This window comes from Astatotilapia calliptera, chromosome 23 (assembly GCF_900246225.1).
Source record: "Astatotilapia calliptera chromosome 23, fAstCal1.2, whole genome shotgun sequence".
Lineage (NCBI taxonomy): Eukaryota > Metazoa > Chordata > Actinopteri > Cichliformes > Cichlidae > Astatotilapia > Astatotilapia calliptera.
In genome coordinates, this window is record NC_039323.1 from 41192273 (window position 1) to 41209407 (window position 17135).

The 17135-nt window shown below is 41.8% G+C and overlaps 1 protein-coding gene across 9 annotated transcripts in view; it reads left to right on the forward strand.

Annotated features, from left to right (window-relative positions):
- The window catches only part of dmd (dystrophin), a 287948-nt gene that overhangs the window by 104294 nt on the left and 166519 nt on the right, over positions 1–17135 (forward strand). For 8 of the 9 annotated variants that reach the window (XM_026159166.1, XM_026159171.1, XM_026159168.1 and 5 more), the window contains 2 exons: positions 4392–4588; positions 13597–13725. In XM_026159166.1, the coding sequence (XP_026014951.1) occupies positions 4392–4588; positions 13597–13725 (326 nt within the window). The remainder of the gene's footprint in view (positions 1–4391; positions 4589–13596; positions 13726–17135) is intronic. The other variant, XM_026159173.1, reaches the window with a different exon arrangement.

The following is a 17135-nucleotide window of genomic DNA, read 5'->3' on the forward strand; positions in this document are numbered from 1 at the left end:
TACACACTAACTACACACTGACCACACACTGACTACACACTGACTACACACTAACTACACACTAACTACACACTGACCACACACTGACTACACACTGACTACACACTAACTACACACTAACTACACACTGACCACACACTGACCACACACTGACTACACACTAACTATAACTACACACTAACTACACGCTCACTACACTACACACTAACTACACACTAACTACACGCTAACTACACACTGACTACACACTAACTACACACTGACTACACACTAACTACACACTAACTACACACTGACCACACACTGACCACACACTGACTACACACTAACTACACACTAACTACACACTGACTACACACTAACTACACACTAACTACACACTGACTACACACTGACTACACACTAACTACACGCTCACTACACTACACGCTAACTACACGCTAACTACACGCTAACTACACACTGACTACACACTGACTACACACTGACTACACACTGACCACACACTGACCACACACTGACCACACACTGACTACACACTGACTACACACTAACTACACACTAACTACACGCTGACTACACACTAACTACACGCCGACTACACGCTAACTACACACTGACTACACGCTAACTACACGCTAACTACACGCTGACTACACACTAACTACACACTGACTACACACTGACTACACACTGACTACACACTAACTACACGCTAACTACACGCTGACTACACACTGACTACACACTAACTACACACTGACTACACAAGATTTGTGCTAAACGTCTCAAATCTCTCACATCTCAAACACGCCGTCACTCCTAAAACTTCCCCCTCCCTAAACAACTAAAGGTCATGTTGCCATATCGTTTTTTGATTGGTCCACATGGTACATTTTTCCACCAATAGGAAAGGCTGGGAGTTTTGTTTTTGTTCACAGGCTTTTGAGCGTTTTCCTTCTAAAACGCCGTTTTTACCGTTTCTTCCTGCAGTAAATAAACAACGACAGTATTCAGGAAGAAAACCAAACATTGCAGATATTTTATCATAACTCTGGTTTTACGTGGCCGATCAACACAATTTAAAAACTGGTATAAAGTCCACACTTTGTCCGTCAGTTGTTCGTCTGTCCTGCTCACGTCTCCAATGGTTGTACACGTTGTCATTAACGTGGCTTCACTCCACATCAACCGCTTTGCTAAAACACCGGTGTCGCACATAAGGACGCTGTCACAGCCTGTCAGCGACGCTGATTGGCTGCGTATATACGAATGTGAATCGCATCAGTGGCTGGACTGTGGGATAAGGTGACATCGTTCTAATCCCACACAGGAGCAGCCAGTCACTGACTCACACTGCAAAACAGGATTGTTAAAGTTTTAATTTTAATTTCAATTCAGGTGAGATTTGTTTTGTGTGCAACGCAGATTTTCTGTGCGCAGAGACGTGCCAGCAGTGCGCAACTGCTCACGCGCAGCTTAGAGGGAACATTGGTTGTAGGAGCTTCAAATTGATACCATAGGTGTATCTACTAAAAATCTGAGTTTGAATCTCAGTGACCACAACCTCAAGCTCAGAGATCAAGTTTTCATGAAAATCGCGTGAATGTGATAACTCAAGAAGGAGGTCAGTATTTTCATATTGATACCATATGTGCATCTATGAAGACTCTTGGATGAGTTTGAAGCACAGTGACCTTGGCCTCAAGGTCAGAGTTCAGAGGTCAAATTTGTGAAAATCTTGTAGATGCGATAACTCTTGAACAAGGCAAAAGAAAAGTGAGTGGACTTCCAGTCCTTAGACAGTCCATTTAATGTACAGTTTCTGTTTTTGAGGAGTATGCTACCAGCTTCTGAGGTGTCAACAGTCAGCTCACTCAGTGGTGATCAAGAGGCACATTATGAACACTACTGCAGAGTATGTGATGTGACTAGCTTTTATTGGCACTGAAAAGGTTTCTTGTCAGTATCATAGAAAATGTTTTCTTTGGTTTAATATTTACTCAAAGGAATTTCAAAAGCCCTTGAACTTCCTTGTTGTGCATATAAAGCACACTGTTGTGATTTTAAAAAGGCACTAAAAGAATTCAACTTTAATCACTGTAGTTTATACGTTGCTGATAATTTTGAGAGCTGTATTTATATGATGAAGACCTTCATAGGGCGTTTATCCTGCATATAATCCTGTTCTTGATTTCATTAGTACTTTTTTCCTTTTTCTCCTCCCACTGTTTGTCTTGTCTTTTGTGTATTTCTCTCACCTGTGTTTCTCTCTAATTCCTCTTTCTTTTCATTTGTTTTGCACTGTTGTCTTTGTTCTCTTCTTCAGCTGGCCATTAAAGCACATCCAGCTGCAGCAATGCAGCTCAGGTCGGAAACTTTATCTCTTGGAAGCCATATTTTCCAAAAAACACTAGCAAACTGTGGAATACTGGTTAGATGTAGTTCCCACAAACTGTTTTCAGATTTTTTCTGAACATTTCATTCAGGACTCAGCAAAGTCCCGAACTAAATGAAAGGATTTGTTAGGAATAAATATTAGTCTCTGAAAATATTTCATCAAATATTTTTTCAGGAATAAATTGAAGAATTGTTTAAATACACACTAATGACAGTTTCATAATGCGAGGTTACTGAGACAGATTTAATTACCTCAAGGCATAGAGACACACATACATTACGCTTATACACACCTGAAAAGTACAGTATACACTGACACAAACTCCCACAATACCTCATAAAAATGCATACATATGTAGCAGAGCCGTGGTAAAATGATTAAAGTGGAGATCACAGATTGGACTTACAGAGTCTAAACCACTGAGGGATGTATACACACACTTGCAGATGGTGGCATTATTTATGGAACTGTTTATTCTTCTCAGAGAAACAATAACACCATAAGATTTCTCTGTGATAAATCAGTATTCCACAGCCAAATGTGTGACTCATACTCTAACTTTATTTCTCTCACAAATTGCAATGACACACATCATTCCTGGCAAGCTTGCCGCACAGACTATTTCCTCTTGGTCCTGTTCATTATTCTTAGCTGTGAGCTAACTGCACTCCACACATCATTCTATTAACATCACCACAGCAATCAGTTCATTAGCACTCCATCGTCATCCATCTTTCTTTTTTCTTGCTCCTCTCCTACTACTGTGCCATCTTTGTATCTTATATGGGATTCACTCATTTGCCCCACAGCAATTGCTCTCTTTTAATTATTTATTTTGTTTATTTGTTTGTTTTTTGTTGTTCATTTTTGGGGGGTGGGGGACATCTTTATTAGCTAGTGCAGTGAAAATGAGACACGAAAGCAAGAAGAGAGAATGAAAAGATGTAGCAATGGCCCCTGGGTAGTAGTTGAACCTGGGGCTACATCCACACTAGCCCAGATAGATTTGAAAATGGCCGAAAGTCTGTGTTTTTGCTGCCCACACTGTGAGCACCGTTGTGAAATGTATGAGTTTTCGAGAGCATTATGAAAACGCTGCGTTTTCCATGAGCAAAAACACCGTCTCAGTGTGGACGGGAGAGGAAAGAATGTTAAAATTAAAGAAAATTAGTGTGGACATAGCCTGGGTTACTGGATTTAGCTTTGTGGCATGTCGACGCCTTTGAGCTAAACATCACTTAAACATCACTTATGACCTCAATCATCCAGGTCATCGTAGTCTTAAGAGCCTGGAAAGAAAAGCATCTGGTTTGAAAGAGGAGTGAAAGAAGCATCTATGTCCACTGTGAATGACCATCTTTGAACAGAGGGCGGAGCTTACCACACCAACTGTCTGCCATCTATAATCCAGTTTTGAGATCCTTCCCAGACGCCTTAACGCCCACTCACATCCTGGGCCATTTGACCTCAGTAAATCACGTGATAGGGTGGGGCCAGGTTTCACAATGAGCTCACCCGAAGCCCTGGCTGATTGTGACCCACACCCAGTTTCACACCCTGGCTTGTGTGATTAGGTAGAGGATCAATAGGGGGTCCATGGTGAGGGTTTGAATGCCACACAGACACAATGGACACCAATGTTTATCGCTAATGAAAACATTATGGTGACAGGAGTGTCAGAACAGTGGACAGGTAGTTGGTGAACTCACTGAAGGGTCTTTCTTTTGATCTGTAGTTTTCATACCAGGCTCATCTTCCAGTGAAGATTCCTTCTGTGCCAAAATAATTATCTAATACAGTCGTATTTTAACACACGTGAATATAGTTTATTTTATATCTATAGTTTGGACATATCACCCTCGTCAGACAACTTTCGGTCTTGAAGAACTTTTTTTTCCAGAAACGTTTGCTCTATTGTCATATTAGGTGACATTTATCACAAGTGGCTCGTGATATTTAGGATAAACTTCACTCTTCTCACTCTTTTCAGATGTGGCAGTGGCTCACCCTGACAAGAAGAGTATCATCATGTATGTGACGTCACTCTTCCGGGTACTTCCGCAAAGTGTTTCTATGGAAGCCATCCAAGAGGTGGAGACGTTACCTCAGGCAGCCACAGCCAATATCACCCGTGTGACAACAGAGGAACACTATCAGATCCAGACCAAGCAGCGCTTCTCTGAGCAGGTTAAACACCAACACTTGTGAGACTAACTAAACCACAGACACGTTCTCATCCCAAAACGTAACATACCGACACTATGTGACAAATCGTCAGTATGTTACGCCTTTGGAAACACGAGAACTGTTGTAAACTTAGTTTACTTTCTCATCATGGTTTGCTTGGGAAAGCACTATCTGATACAGTTAAGGTTGTGGTTAAGGTTAGGGTTAGAGTTGGAAAACACAGGGAGCATCATCCAAAGTCCGGAACGTATCATAGGGACGCGGAAGGTTACCTTTTGTGTTACTATGAGACGCCTCGGGACGTGGCAAATCGTTGGCATGTTACGCGTTGGGAAAGAGAATGCTCTGAAACCACGCATGTGGAACTCAGCAGCTATGCCCAAAAAGGCCATCAAGCAAACGAGAGTGTCTGCTCTGTGAGTGCATGATGCTGGTACCTCTGTGCACAAAGCTTCATTCTACTGGCTAGAATTACCTGACTTTTGACGAATATATGGATTAGCTCAGCGTCGTCGATAGTTTTTACGAGGGCGATTTATTTATTTATTTGGCCATGAGTAAGTTTGCTAATAATGATGGAGCTAATAGAAGCGGTCAACAGAAAAAAAACAATAGTAGCGCTGTTTTAACAGCACCCTCTTTCATCTGCGAGCAAATGCCCCCTCCTCAGAGTGCGCCCAAATGCTTGTTGATGGAGCTGCAGGAGCTGCTGATAGCCTAGCATACTCATCCGGATGGTTGACACGTACATGCTCTTGCAAGTCAGGCGTGTTTGAGTACTTTGCTCGCACTATACGTCTGCACAAGTGGCACACCGCTTTGGTTACATCCTTAGGTTTACCTCTTTCATCTGGTTTGAAGCCAAAGAAATCCCAAATTCCCGACTTTATATTTTTTTAGTGCTGTCAGCGTTAACGCGCCGTCATCATGACTAACAACTAACCCATCTAGAGCGCAGACTGAGTCAAAATCCCTGAAATGTCTCTGCCAACGCATTTCGTCAGATCGTCCAAATTTTGTTCCTTCTGCGCTCCAGATGGGTTGAAAGCGTTAAAAATTGTAATCAGAATCAGAAAGACTTTATTTATCTTTAACTTTAAATCGGATGGAAAGTTTGGTGGCCAGGATACGAGGCTGCAGAGTGTTGAACGCTGATGAGAAATCAGCAAACAGAAGTCTGGCAGAGTCAGGGAGCTCCAGATGTTTGTGGATGCAGTCCAAGATGAAGAGTTTTGCATCATCGACGCCTCTGCGTGCACGGTAAGCAAACTGGAGGGTCCATCAGGGGGTCAGTTGCTCTTACGATGTGCTGTTTTATGATCTTCTCCATGGCCTTCATCACCAGGGAGGTGAGGGCCACAGGACGAAGATCATTCAGAGACTTTGGGTTGTTTCTTTTGGGGATGAGGATGACTGTGGAGTGTTTCCACAGCTGGGGGACGGTGTGACTGTCAATTAAGTGTTGAAATAGAGTCCAGAACACACTTCCTACGTGCCCTGCACAGTGCCTTACAACTCGACTGCTGATGTTGTCATGGCCGGGTGAGCTCCTCTCCCTGGTCCTCCTGAGGGCTCTCACCACGTCCTCAGTCCTGAAGGTGAGTGCAGAGCTGCCAGGTTTGAGTGAGGATCTGGACTCCTCAAGCTGGATGATGTTGTCCGTCTCAAACCTGGTGTAGAAAGCGAGGTCATCAGGGAGGGAGGAGGGGTTGCTCCCCTCCACCTGGATGGTTCTGGGGGTGGTGACCACAGTATTCACAGAGGCCATGGTTTTGAGGCCCTGCCAGGCTGAGTGGAGGTCCCCTGTGGTATACTCCAGTTTAGCAGTTTTTATGGCGCTCTTGACCTCCCTGTTGACCTCCTTTTTATCCAGAAGAAAATCCTCTTTTTTTTATTAAGGATTTCCTTGAGTTCCTTGGTGATGCAGGGTTTGTTGTTGGGGTAGATGGAGACTGTTTTTGAGGGGATAATGTTGTCAACACAGAAGGAGATGTATGATGTCACCGTGTTGACTTATTCGTCGATGTCATCAGAGGTAGAAAGAAGGCTGTCCCAGTCACTGGCTTTGAAACATCCTTGTAGGGTGAGGATACTTTCCTCTGTCCACTGCTTGATGTTTTTGGTGACCTTTTTAATCCTCTTGATGACTGGGGTGTAAGCAGGGGCCAGCAGGACGGTGTGACGGTCTGAGAGGGGGGAGGGCTATAAATGCATCTGGTACAGAGCCATAGCATTTATCTAGAGTCTTCCCCTGATGTGTGCTGCATGTAACATAAGTCCGTGTATGATTACTGTTGGTATTGGAATATATCGCCTATCGACGATTGTTGGACTGACGATTGCCGACTGGAAAATGTTTACATATGCCCAACCCTACTTAGAATAGGCAGTATGTGAATGTACAGGAGAGGAGGATGGGATATGCTTTGTACAAAACGTGACAATGAGCAACATGACATTTGTCTGATCTAAACTAGCGTCTGATAAAACAGTTAAGGTTGTTGCTAATATTTTGTGCAAATCATAACTATATGACACACTGTCCTGTAGCTGCTGGGTGCTAGGTATGCTACCTTTTTACCCCTCAACGCTGAAATCTTCTGAAAGTCTTGTGAATGTTATAACTCAAGAAGGAAGTCACCGAGGATTTTCAAATTGATAACATTGGTGCAGCTACTAAAATGTTCGATAACCTCAAGGTCAAGTCATAGTTGGGATTTTCACTATATCGGTAATTTGTGTTTTGATTTGTTTGAATTGTAAAAGCTATATACCTATTAGAAATAACAGGATGACCACCTGTCTAATATTGTAATGGTCTCTTTTGTGCTGCCAACCCAACCTTTGCCCATAGAGGCGTGGACTCCACTAGATCCCAAATGGTGTGCTGTGGTATCTGGCACCGACATGTTAGCAACAGATGCATAAGAAATGAAACATCTTCAAAAAAACAGTCCAGTCGCCGTCTTTTAAAGATCCTTAATCTTCGAGAATAATTACTCGCAAGAGAGTGAATCTGCTGCAGCATGCATGTGTGATGACTTCTTTGTCTATGTGCCTCTTAAGCGCTACACAGACGGGTTGCGGACTTTAGATGTAAGGAATTTAATTCCAAGAGTGGCAATGAATATATAATGGCAGCTGTTCCCGGCTTAATGCTGTGATGGTGTTGAGGTTTTATGATTTCTGGAAGTTGTGCAGATACTCAGCTGTATATGCTTACTTGGTGTTCAAAGCTACTTCTTCACCTGTGCTGTTCATTGCTATGTTGTTGCCACATTATCCATACTCTGCAGTACTGCACATTATACAGCTGAATGAGTGTGGTTATATTTGCATAGTAGCCTATATTATCAGCTCTGAAACAGAATTCTTAAACCCAGGTACAAAATATACTTCTAAATATTAACATGGCCATCCCACCTTCTCAAAGTGGGCTTGTAAAATTCACAACAGAACTATTTGTGTATACTGGAACTGAAGGAGATGAAGAAACTGAGATCCTTCAGTGTTGTCTGAATAGCTTTTAATCAGCACTGTATGAGAATGTAATGTAATAAGTGCAGAATTAAACAAAGAAGTTTGGATAACTCTGAAAGTCAGATCTATGTTGAACCTGTTAGCACTGCTACTCCTGTTGCAGCAATGACACACACAAAAGTAAACAGGAAATGACGTGGTGTGAAACATTGAGGGTGAATAACCAAACTTGCAAAACTTAAATAAACTTTAAGTTTATAAACTTAATAAATAATAGTAATAAATATTACTTAAATACTAGAAAATAGAAAGATAATTCATTAAAAATTATGCTACTTCATTATTTATCATTTTGAAATAACTCATTACTTAAGTGTATTATTAAACAATTAGATAATTGATTAAATATGTAATTAATAAAAATGGAAAATGCATGCATAATTTGTTGTGCATTAATTTGTGTTCTTGTAGATTCATGAAGTGTGAAATTTACGGTTTACATTATAAGTACACATCATGTATGCTCAAAATATGTAAATGTGCTCTTACATTTTTATGAGCACTGAGGTCTCTCAGCAGATCTCTCTTAAAAACATCATAAATGTATATATACCTCACCGATCATCAAACAATTACAGTTTTTCTTTTCCTTTTTAATTACTTCTAGATTAAATATAGATTATTTGATCCCGAAAGGTTGATTCTGTTCATCTGGACGTTTTCAGTGGGAGAAACGTTTCGTCACTCATGCAGGTGACGTCTTCAGTCTCAGCTGACTGCAGGTTTCACCGGCCTTATAAACAGTACATTTGCACAATGAGTGAAACCAGCCCACTGAATGAACAATGGGCTGGGAGGTCAGTTCATTTCATTGTTGCGTATGTATATTGGAGGCGTGGTGGTACAATGGCTAGCACTGTCTTTTCACAAGAAGAAGGTCCTGGCTTCAAATCCACTCTGAGGCCATTCTGTGTGGCGTTTCCATATTCACCTTATGTTTGTTCACCTTAAGTTGACCATAGGTGTGAATGTGAGAGTAAATGGTTGCTCGTCTCCCTGTGTGCCCTATGACAGATTAGCAACCTGTCCAGGATGTATCCTGCCTCTCGTCCTGTGAAGCAGGAATGAGCTCTAGCACCCCCATCCTACTGAATAGGACAACTGGAATAAAATGGATAGATGGATATCTAGATTGCAGTCTCAGAGGCAGCATGGCAAGCAGATGTTGTTTTGCTCACTAATTTCCTCCTGCTTGTTCTGTGTAATTCCTGGGAACTGCTGTCCATGCTGGAGGATGCGGTCACAGCATCACCCAAAATATATTTCATTCTTTCAGTTGTTACCTGAATGAAAAGGAAACTCTGAATTAAGACAGAATCTTTGAAGAAAGAAAAATAAATATCAGTCAGAAACAAGATCAGCTGGCTCTGATGTTTCAGGCTACATTAAGCTGAGATCAGTGGAATCCTATTGCATGCATATTGCAATTCAGTTCAGTTCAATTCAGTTTTATTTATCAACAGTGGCTTCAAGGCGCTTTATATTGTAAGGTAGACCCTACAATAATGGAGTGATCTTCCCGGAATAACTGCTGGTCATATTAATATCTCACTGTTTATTCAAAATAAGCACTGACACTGTTTCAAATTATGAGTGTTCCCTAACCCTAACTGCAGTTCAGGAGGAAGGCTTAAGTTGAGGAGGAAGAGGATGAGCTGAAGATGAGAAGGTGAGAGTAGTGCTGGAGGAGGCAGATGATGAAGATGAAAAAGCAAAAACTAGAAACAGATAATGAAAAATTTTCAAATGGTCAAATATTGTTTGAAATACATATTTGTGATTTAAAAAATTCAACTTATAATTATTATACTGTTATACTATTTATCTAATGCCTGTGTCCGTTAATTGAGATTTGTCCGTATTCTTTTATCTGAAACAGCAAAATGATTAAAACAAGATTTTCTTTCTTTCCTTGATGATTGCTGAACCCAATCGTGCAACAAAATATAGACATTGTAAGGAGGAAAATAGTCATAATTTCTATGTAAAGTATGTATGAGTGATTGGAGCTCCATGATGCCTCATGGGGTGAGGATGAGCATGAGAAAGGTGATGGATCAGCCCATTATGGGAGGAGTTTGTTAATGATCTAAATGCAGCTGGGAACACGGGTCCCACTGCTCAACAAGGAACATGTACAGGCCCCTCTTATGTTTGCCAGTGTGCATTTAATCGATTCAGAGAAAGCGTGGCAGAAAGTGCTATAGTCCAAAATCAAGCTCTTTGGCATCAACCTGACCTGTTGTGTTTGATGGAAGAGACATGCTGTATGACCTGATGTGTGACTGTTTGGAGCTGTTTCTCTGCTAAGGGCGACTTCACTGCATTAAGGGGCCAATGGCCTGAGCCATGCAGTGTGAAATTGGCGACAAGAACCAGCATCACAGTGACCCAAAACACACTACCAAGGCAACAAAGGTGTGGCTAAAGAAGAAGCACATCAATTAAGTAGTCTAAGCCAGTCTTTAGACCTCATAGGAAATCTCTGGAGGAAGCTGAAGCTTTGAGTTGTCAAGCAGCAGCCAAAAAAAGACCTAAAGAATTTAAAGAAATCCTTCTTTAGATGTGTGCAAACCTGGTGACCAGGGTTTCTCCATTGAGTACTAAATCACATCTTGTTGAAGGATCAAATCCTTATACAAATACTACTGTCACTCAGTGACGTGCAAATCAGTGTATAACTTTCATTTAATTCTCTCTCTCTCTCTATTAAAATGGAACTAACACAATCTGCAGTGGAGCAGATAAGTCAAATAATAATCCCCTCCACTGTGTGTGAATAATATCTGCACTTCATGATCCTTATTTGCCTTCTATGCAAATTACATAAATTCTGTTAAAATCTCCCCATCCAGGTTACTAACATAAGCCACGGGAATATTTCAGCATCTTTCTAGAAATCATGATCTAATGTTGGCACTTCACATTATGATTGGCCAGCTGTACTAAGGTGAGAAAAGCTCTAGTTACATTACTCTATTTTTATAGGTTGTATGACTATTTTTTGTTTCCCACATTTGTGTGAAAATTGATCAAGAGCATGACAACCATGTCCCTGGACAGCAAACATGTTGAGGGGAACTATAAGCAGTTTTGATTACCATAAACCAGCCCTTTGCTTAGGCCACGCCTCTGTTTAGTTGTACTGTCTGAAACAGCCGATTACAAAAAACAGTTATTTCTGGGAAAATCCACAAACAGTTCTCTGGCAATGTGATTACTGACAAAGTGCCTTAAAAAATAAAATCACTTAAAATAGTTTGTTTTACAAAGTTAGCAATAGCTCTTAAAGAAAAAGCACCATCGTATTATTATTATTCATTATATTATTCATCCATTTTCTACTGCTTAGCTGGGTTAGGGTTACATATGGATAGGATTACATATAATCTCTCCAACGTGTCCTCCCAATAAACCATGCCTGAAACACCTAACTTAGGATGCATCCAGAAAGCACCTGAGTCAAATTCAATTCAATTCAGTTTAGGGCGATCGTGGCTCAAGAGTTGGGTGGTCGCCTTGTAATCGGAAGGTTGCCGGTTTGAGCCCCGGCTTGGACAGTCTCGGTCGTTGTGTCCTTGGGCAAGACACTTCACCCGTTGCCTACTGGTGGTGGTCAGAGGGCCCGGTGGCGCCAGTGTCCGGCAGCCTCGCCTCTGTCAGTGTTCCCCAGGGTGGCTGTGGCTACAATGTAGCTGCCATCACCAGTGTGTGAATGATTGGATGACTGGTTGTGTAAAGCACTTTGGGGTCCTTAGGGATGAGTAAAGTGCTATATAAATACAGGCCGTTTAGTTCAGTTTTATTTATATAGTGCCAAATCACAACAATAGTTGCCTGAAGGCGCTTTATATTGTACGATAAAGACTCTACAATAATACAAGAACAACAGAGAAAACCCCAACAATCACATGACCCCCTATAAGCAAGCACTTTGGCGTAGGTTGGAAGGAAATCTCCCATCTTTAGCCTCTGCTCCCATTACAGGATTGGGGAGACACTCAAGTTATTCCTTCTGCCACTTGACTCCATCCACAGGCCGTGCTACACTGAAAACAGCAGAGCACCGTCTTCCCCCTCTTCAGTTGTCTGAGCTTGCTTTGAGGTCAACTCAAAGTCTTGTTCCAGGGTCTCACCAAAATCCTTGGAATTCAATCAAAGCTCTGCCGAGGTGGGAAATGAAGTTCTCACGGGCTGGGGCTCTGGTAGATATTCCCAGCGTAACCTCACTATATGTTTGGGTATGCCAGGTCTGTCCAGCATCTTCCCCTGCCACCTGATCCAACTAACCAGCAGATGGTGATCGGTTGACAGATCAGCTCCTCCAAGACGTTTGGCTGCAGATCTGATGACATGATTACAAAATCAATCATGGATTGTGACCTAGGGTCTCCTACTGCCATGTGCAGTGATAAAGACCCTACTTCTTGAACATGGTGTTCGTTATGGCCATCTCTCACCTATAGCAAGTCCAGAGTGGAAGAGAGTCCAAGCCCTCTTCACAGGAAATTGTTTCCAGAGCCTGAGCTTCATGTTGAGGTGAGCCTGATTATATTTAGTCCATATCTCCCAACCTCACACACCAGCTCTGACTCCTTCCCCACCAGGAGTTCCACGTACCACAAGCCAGATTCAGGAACCAGGGATTGGTAGAACCTGGAACTCTGCCTCTGGCCACAGCCCGATCCACTCCGGTAATCCTGTCCCAGGCAGGCTACACTGGACTGTTTTTTTTTTTTAAAGTTGTGCCTTGATTTTTCTGTGAGATTTTGAATTCAGCGCTGAATGAGTTATTATTACTCCCATATGCTAGTGTGCAAAGCAAAGCTATACGAGGCGCAAGGTGGCACAAGTCATTGCTGGACACCATGAAGATTGTTGACGGTTATTTATTGATGTTTTTTAAAAACTGCTGTTTGGTTAAGTTTGGGCGTGGTTAGTTTCAGGGAAAGCTCGTGGCTTGTGTGACGAGATCTTTGTTTTTACACCCGGGGAAAGAAGAACATGACACTAACACAGTAATCTGTAGTGAACCTCCAGGTCTATTACATGCTGTAGAGTGATAATAGCCTGAATAATTAAATTCAGTTTTATGTATGGCAGGAGTTAGTAACAGCGGTTTTCCCATGGTGCTTAAACATTACAGAATCGACATGCATTTATACAAATGACAAGCAAGAGTTACCTTATACCTTGGTTGCTTTACAGAGCTCGCCTGTGGGATTTTGCCCAGTCTGAAGCACAATTACAGTAGTAATAACAACTGTTAATAGCTATTTAATGTGCTAATAACATTCAATAGTGGCTGAATGTGAATACTTCTTTCAGGGCTGCACATTTTCACTAACTTGGTAAAGCAATTATTTAATTTAGCTTTTGGATCTTTCGCTTTCCTTTTTGCATTCTTTTGCCTCTTCCTCTCTTCCTCTCTTGCCTCTGTCTTTTCCTTTCTGTCTGTCCTCTCTCAGATTACAGTGAATGTGGCTCAGGGGCGAGTGCAGAGCCCCTCCCCTCAGCCTCGCTATAAAAGCTATGCCTACACCCAGGCTGCATATGTCCAGTCGCCCGAGCAAAAGAGGAGGCGTTTTACTGATCAGGTCCGTGTCTCACACTAACACTTGATGCCACTTCCCCATCTGTCTCTGCATGTGTGGTTTTTGTTCTGTCTGCTCCCCAGAATGTGTCCCTTTCTTAAAAATGCTCTTTGTTTTTGTGATGTTTTAAAAATGCATTAAACATGTGAATTTTAGTTTTGAAATTTTAACCCGAAGAAAAACTTGAAGTGTACAGTTTTGCGGTGTGTTTACATCATCACGTTTTCAATGCAAATCACGATTTGAAATGCATTGACTTTTCTAATCAGTGTTAATTTCAATCATTTATAAATCAAGTCATAAGCTATGCTAACTGTGTGTTTGTGTCTTCACTTTAAATCAGTAGTGATACAGCTCGCAGTTCTTTGTCAGCGTGCTGTAGATGAAAGCGGTTGACTTTACTTAACTTTGAAAATGTTGGCAGTCAAGAGGAATATATACAAAACAAGAGAAAGGCGCACAATAGAGAACAAGTTGTAAGGTTCTTAGAAGTAGTGCAAAGTAAAAGGATTAGATTTGAATGGAGTCCCTGTGTGGGCGGCCAGAGTGATGGGGGTTACTCAGACCATGGCTTAGAGTGGTGAGGTGGGTGAGCAGGGGTCTGGTGTGGTGGATCGTTTGTTAACAGGGAGAAGGGCGAGAAGAAGAAGCTGGTTGAGAGTCTGGAGGTGTGGGACCTGATTCACCTGAGGCGCTGACCACAGGGCAGTGGGTCAAACGGGTGATGGGGTGCAAGGGGTCACCTGTGATGGCCCATTCTAGTCCAGGTTATTTTTCCTCAGGACATGGAGGACGTGCAGTCGCTGCTGGGCGTTCTTTACCTGGGTGTTGGTGTTGTGGGTCCAGGTGAGATCAGCAGAGGTGTTTGGTGCCCAGAAACTGAAGGTGGAGACAGATTCCACCCGCTCTGCATTTATAATCAGAGGGGAACGGACCTGTCTGTGCCTCCTGAAGTCGGTCTGTCTCTCGTCTCCATCGTATAAGGCAGGGGTGGTCTCAAACCGAGCAAACAAAGTGTTGAGCTCTGCTACTTTGATGCTGCTGTTGGGGGTTGGAGGATTGGCCTTTTTGGACACCTGATGGGGGTTGTTGTAGGTGAGGAGGCCCTCTACCCACCTGCTGTAGGCCTCCTTAGCTTGTTTGATGCCCAGGTTGGCTCAGGCAGTGCTGTACAGAGAACTGTGCCTCAGCCTCAGGGACAGGGGGTGGACGAGAAGCAGAGAGAGGTGGTCAGATTGTCCTGGGTGGGGGAGGTGTGTTGCTTTGTAGGCCTGCTCGATGTTACTGTACACATGGACCAGTGTCCTATCCCCCCGGTAAGACACCTCAGTTTCAAACATGCCTTATTAAAGTCCCCAGCAACAGTATAGATGACCTCTGGGCGCTCTCTCTGCTGTTTACTGATAATAAGTTGAAGGCACTTGAGTGCTAAGATAACGTTAGCATAGGGTGGGGCGGGTGGGGGGTGTAAACAATGGTAACTGTAAATGGTAATGGTAATGGTAACTGTGGCTAATGTTAGGTTGTGAGGTAGGACCTGTAGGACCAGTTTGGTACCTCCTCTGAAGCATCTGGGATTTTTGGATGGAGCCAGGATTCGGTTACAATCAGTAGACAACACTCCCGGACGGTTGTAGTAAATCTCTGATTGAAGCTCCTCCGTTTTGTTTGTGAGGGATCTGGCGTTGGTCAGGACGATGGATAGTTGTTTTCACGACAGAGCACAGACTAAACACAAGGATAAATTACTTATTTGATCTTTCAGCACTCTTGAAGCTTTTATTAGAACAAGCTTGTACTTGGTTTAAAAAATCATCTGAGTGTCAAGTCAAACCCATGTGGATGGAGTTAAGCTATATGTAGCAATTTTCTCATAAATCGTTTAATTCAATGGCTCAACAATACTTGCAGATATTCAGTATTCTTGACACATCTGCTTAACTTGCAGATAAGTAGATGTGTCATGCTGACATACCTACTTAAACTGTTCTATTCAATAATATTTGGAAAGTCAAGGGGAGCTATTTGATTAAATGAGCACATGCTGCTCCTCTTGCTGTAGTGTAAGAACTAAAGGCCCATAAGTGCACAAGTAGAATGAAATCATGTTTTTTGGCGTACAAGTATAAAAATAAAAAAGGCTGGTTCGTTGTTGTATAGAGTTTCGTCTTTATCTTTGGTTGTTACAACAATTCAGAGACTTTGCTGATGCAGCTTTTTTGAACATTAGACAGAGTCAGCTAAACCAAATCAAACCCACGACTGAACTCAGAAATAGACGTCTAAAGCTTCCTCTTCTTATTGTTTTCATCTTGTGTGAAAATAAATCAATTGTCACATGAGCTTTACATCTAGTAGGTGAACCTACAAGCATATTTATTGTGAGGTGACATCAAGAGGCTGTTCAAGCTATCAACAACTATAATTTTATAGACAATAGAAAACGCAATTTTTCTACTGACGTTTTTGCATCTTGAGAAAAAGAAAAACAAAGCTACAAAACATTTCATACTGATTTTGACAGTTCAATCTTTAACCCAACTGTGAGTATTTGATCTTTTTTCACCCCCTTTTGTTGTTTTTGGGGATGGACTAATAATAAATGTAAAACTTAAAATATGAAGCAGTTTCTAAACATAGTTCCAAAGTATGTTACAGAACACAAAAAAGTAAAAACAGCTAAAGCAACGATAATTAAAAACAGAAAAGAAAGAAAACTTGGGCAAACAGTGTATAACTATCATAGGTAGGATCAACTAATATAAGAAATTTATCAATTAGTTAATAATAGAAAATAAAAAAGTCAGAAACGAGATTGTGTAGGGTTTACTACAGAAGAGGATTAGGCCCACTAGAAAAAGAAAGTGGGCCCAGAATTCCTCTTCCGTAGCGTACCCTTACACCCTTACACCCTTACACTTTTACCCTACACTCCTTTTATTTGTTTATGTTAGATAGGCTAAACATTTATGTGTCTACCGTCACACAGATCCAAGCAAAATAGACATTAAGAGACGGCAGCATTGACTGTGGTTGGCAGTTATTGAATCATCGTATGACCTTATTACCAGAGAGAAGAATGAAGTGAGAGAAACAGCACTGAGATGAGATAAAAAGAGAGAATTATTGGTGTCTAGATCAGAAGTGAGCGCACAGAGAGAGATAAGGGGAGAGAGAGGACGAGTTAAGTTTGGAGAAAGTTTAAAACTGCTTGTCATCATCATCATCATTAATATCTGACACTCAGAGGCTTCTCCTTATCTCTCTTTATCGCCTCTGTTTCCCACATTTCTTTCACATGTTGCCTTTAATATTTTCTACTCGTCCCGATCCCTCCCTGCTCACCCCTCTGATTTTTGACATTCTGCTTGTTTTATCATCTCTGTCTGTCCTCTTTTCCCCTCTACTTCTTA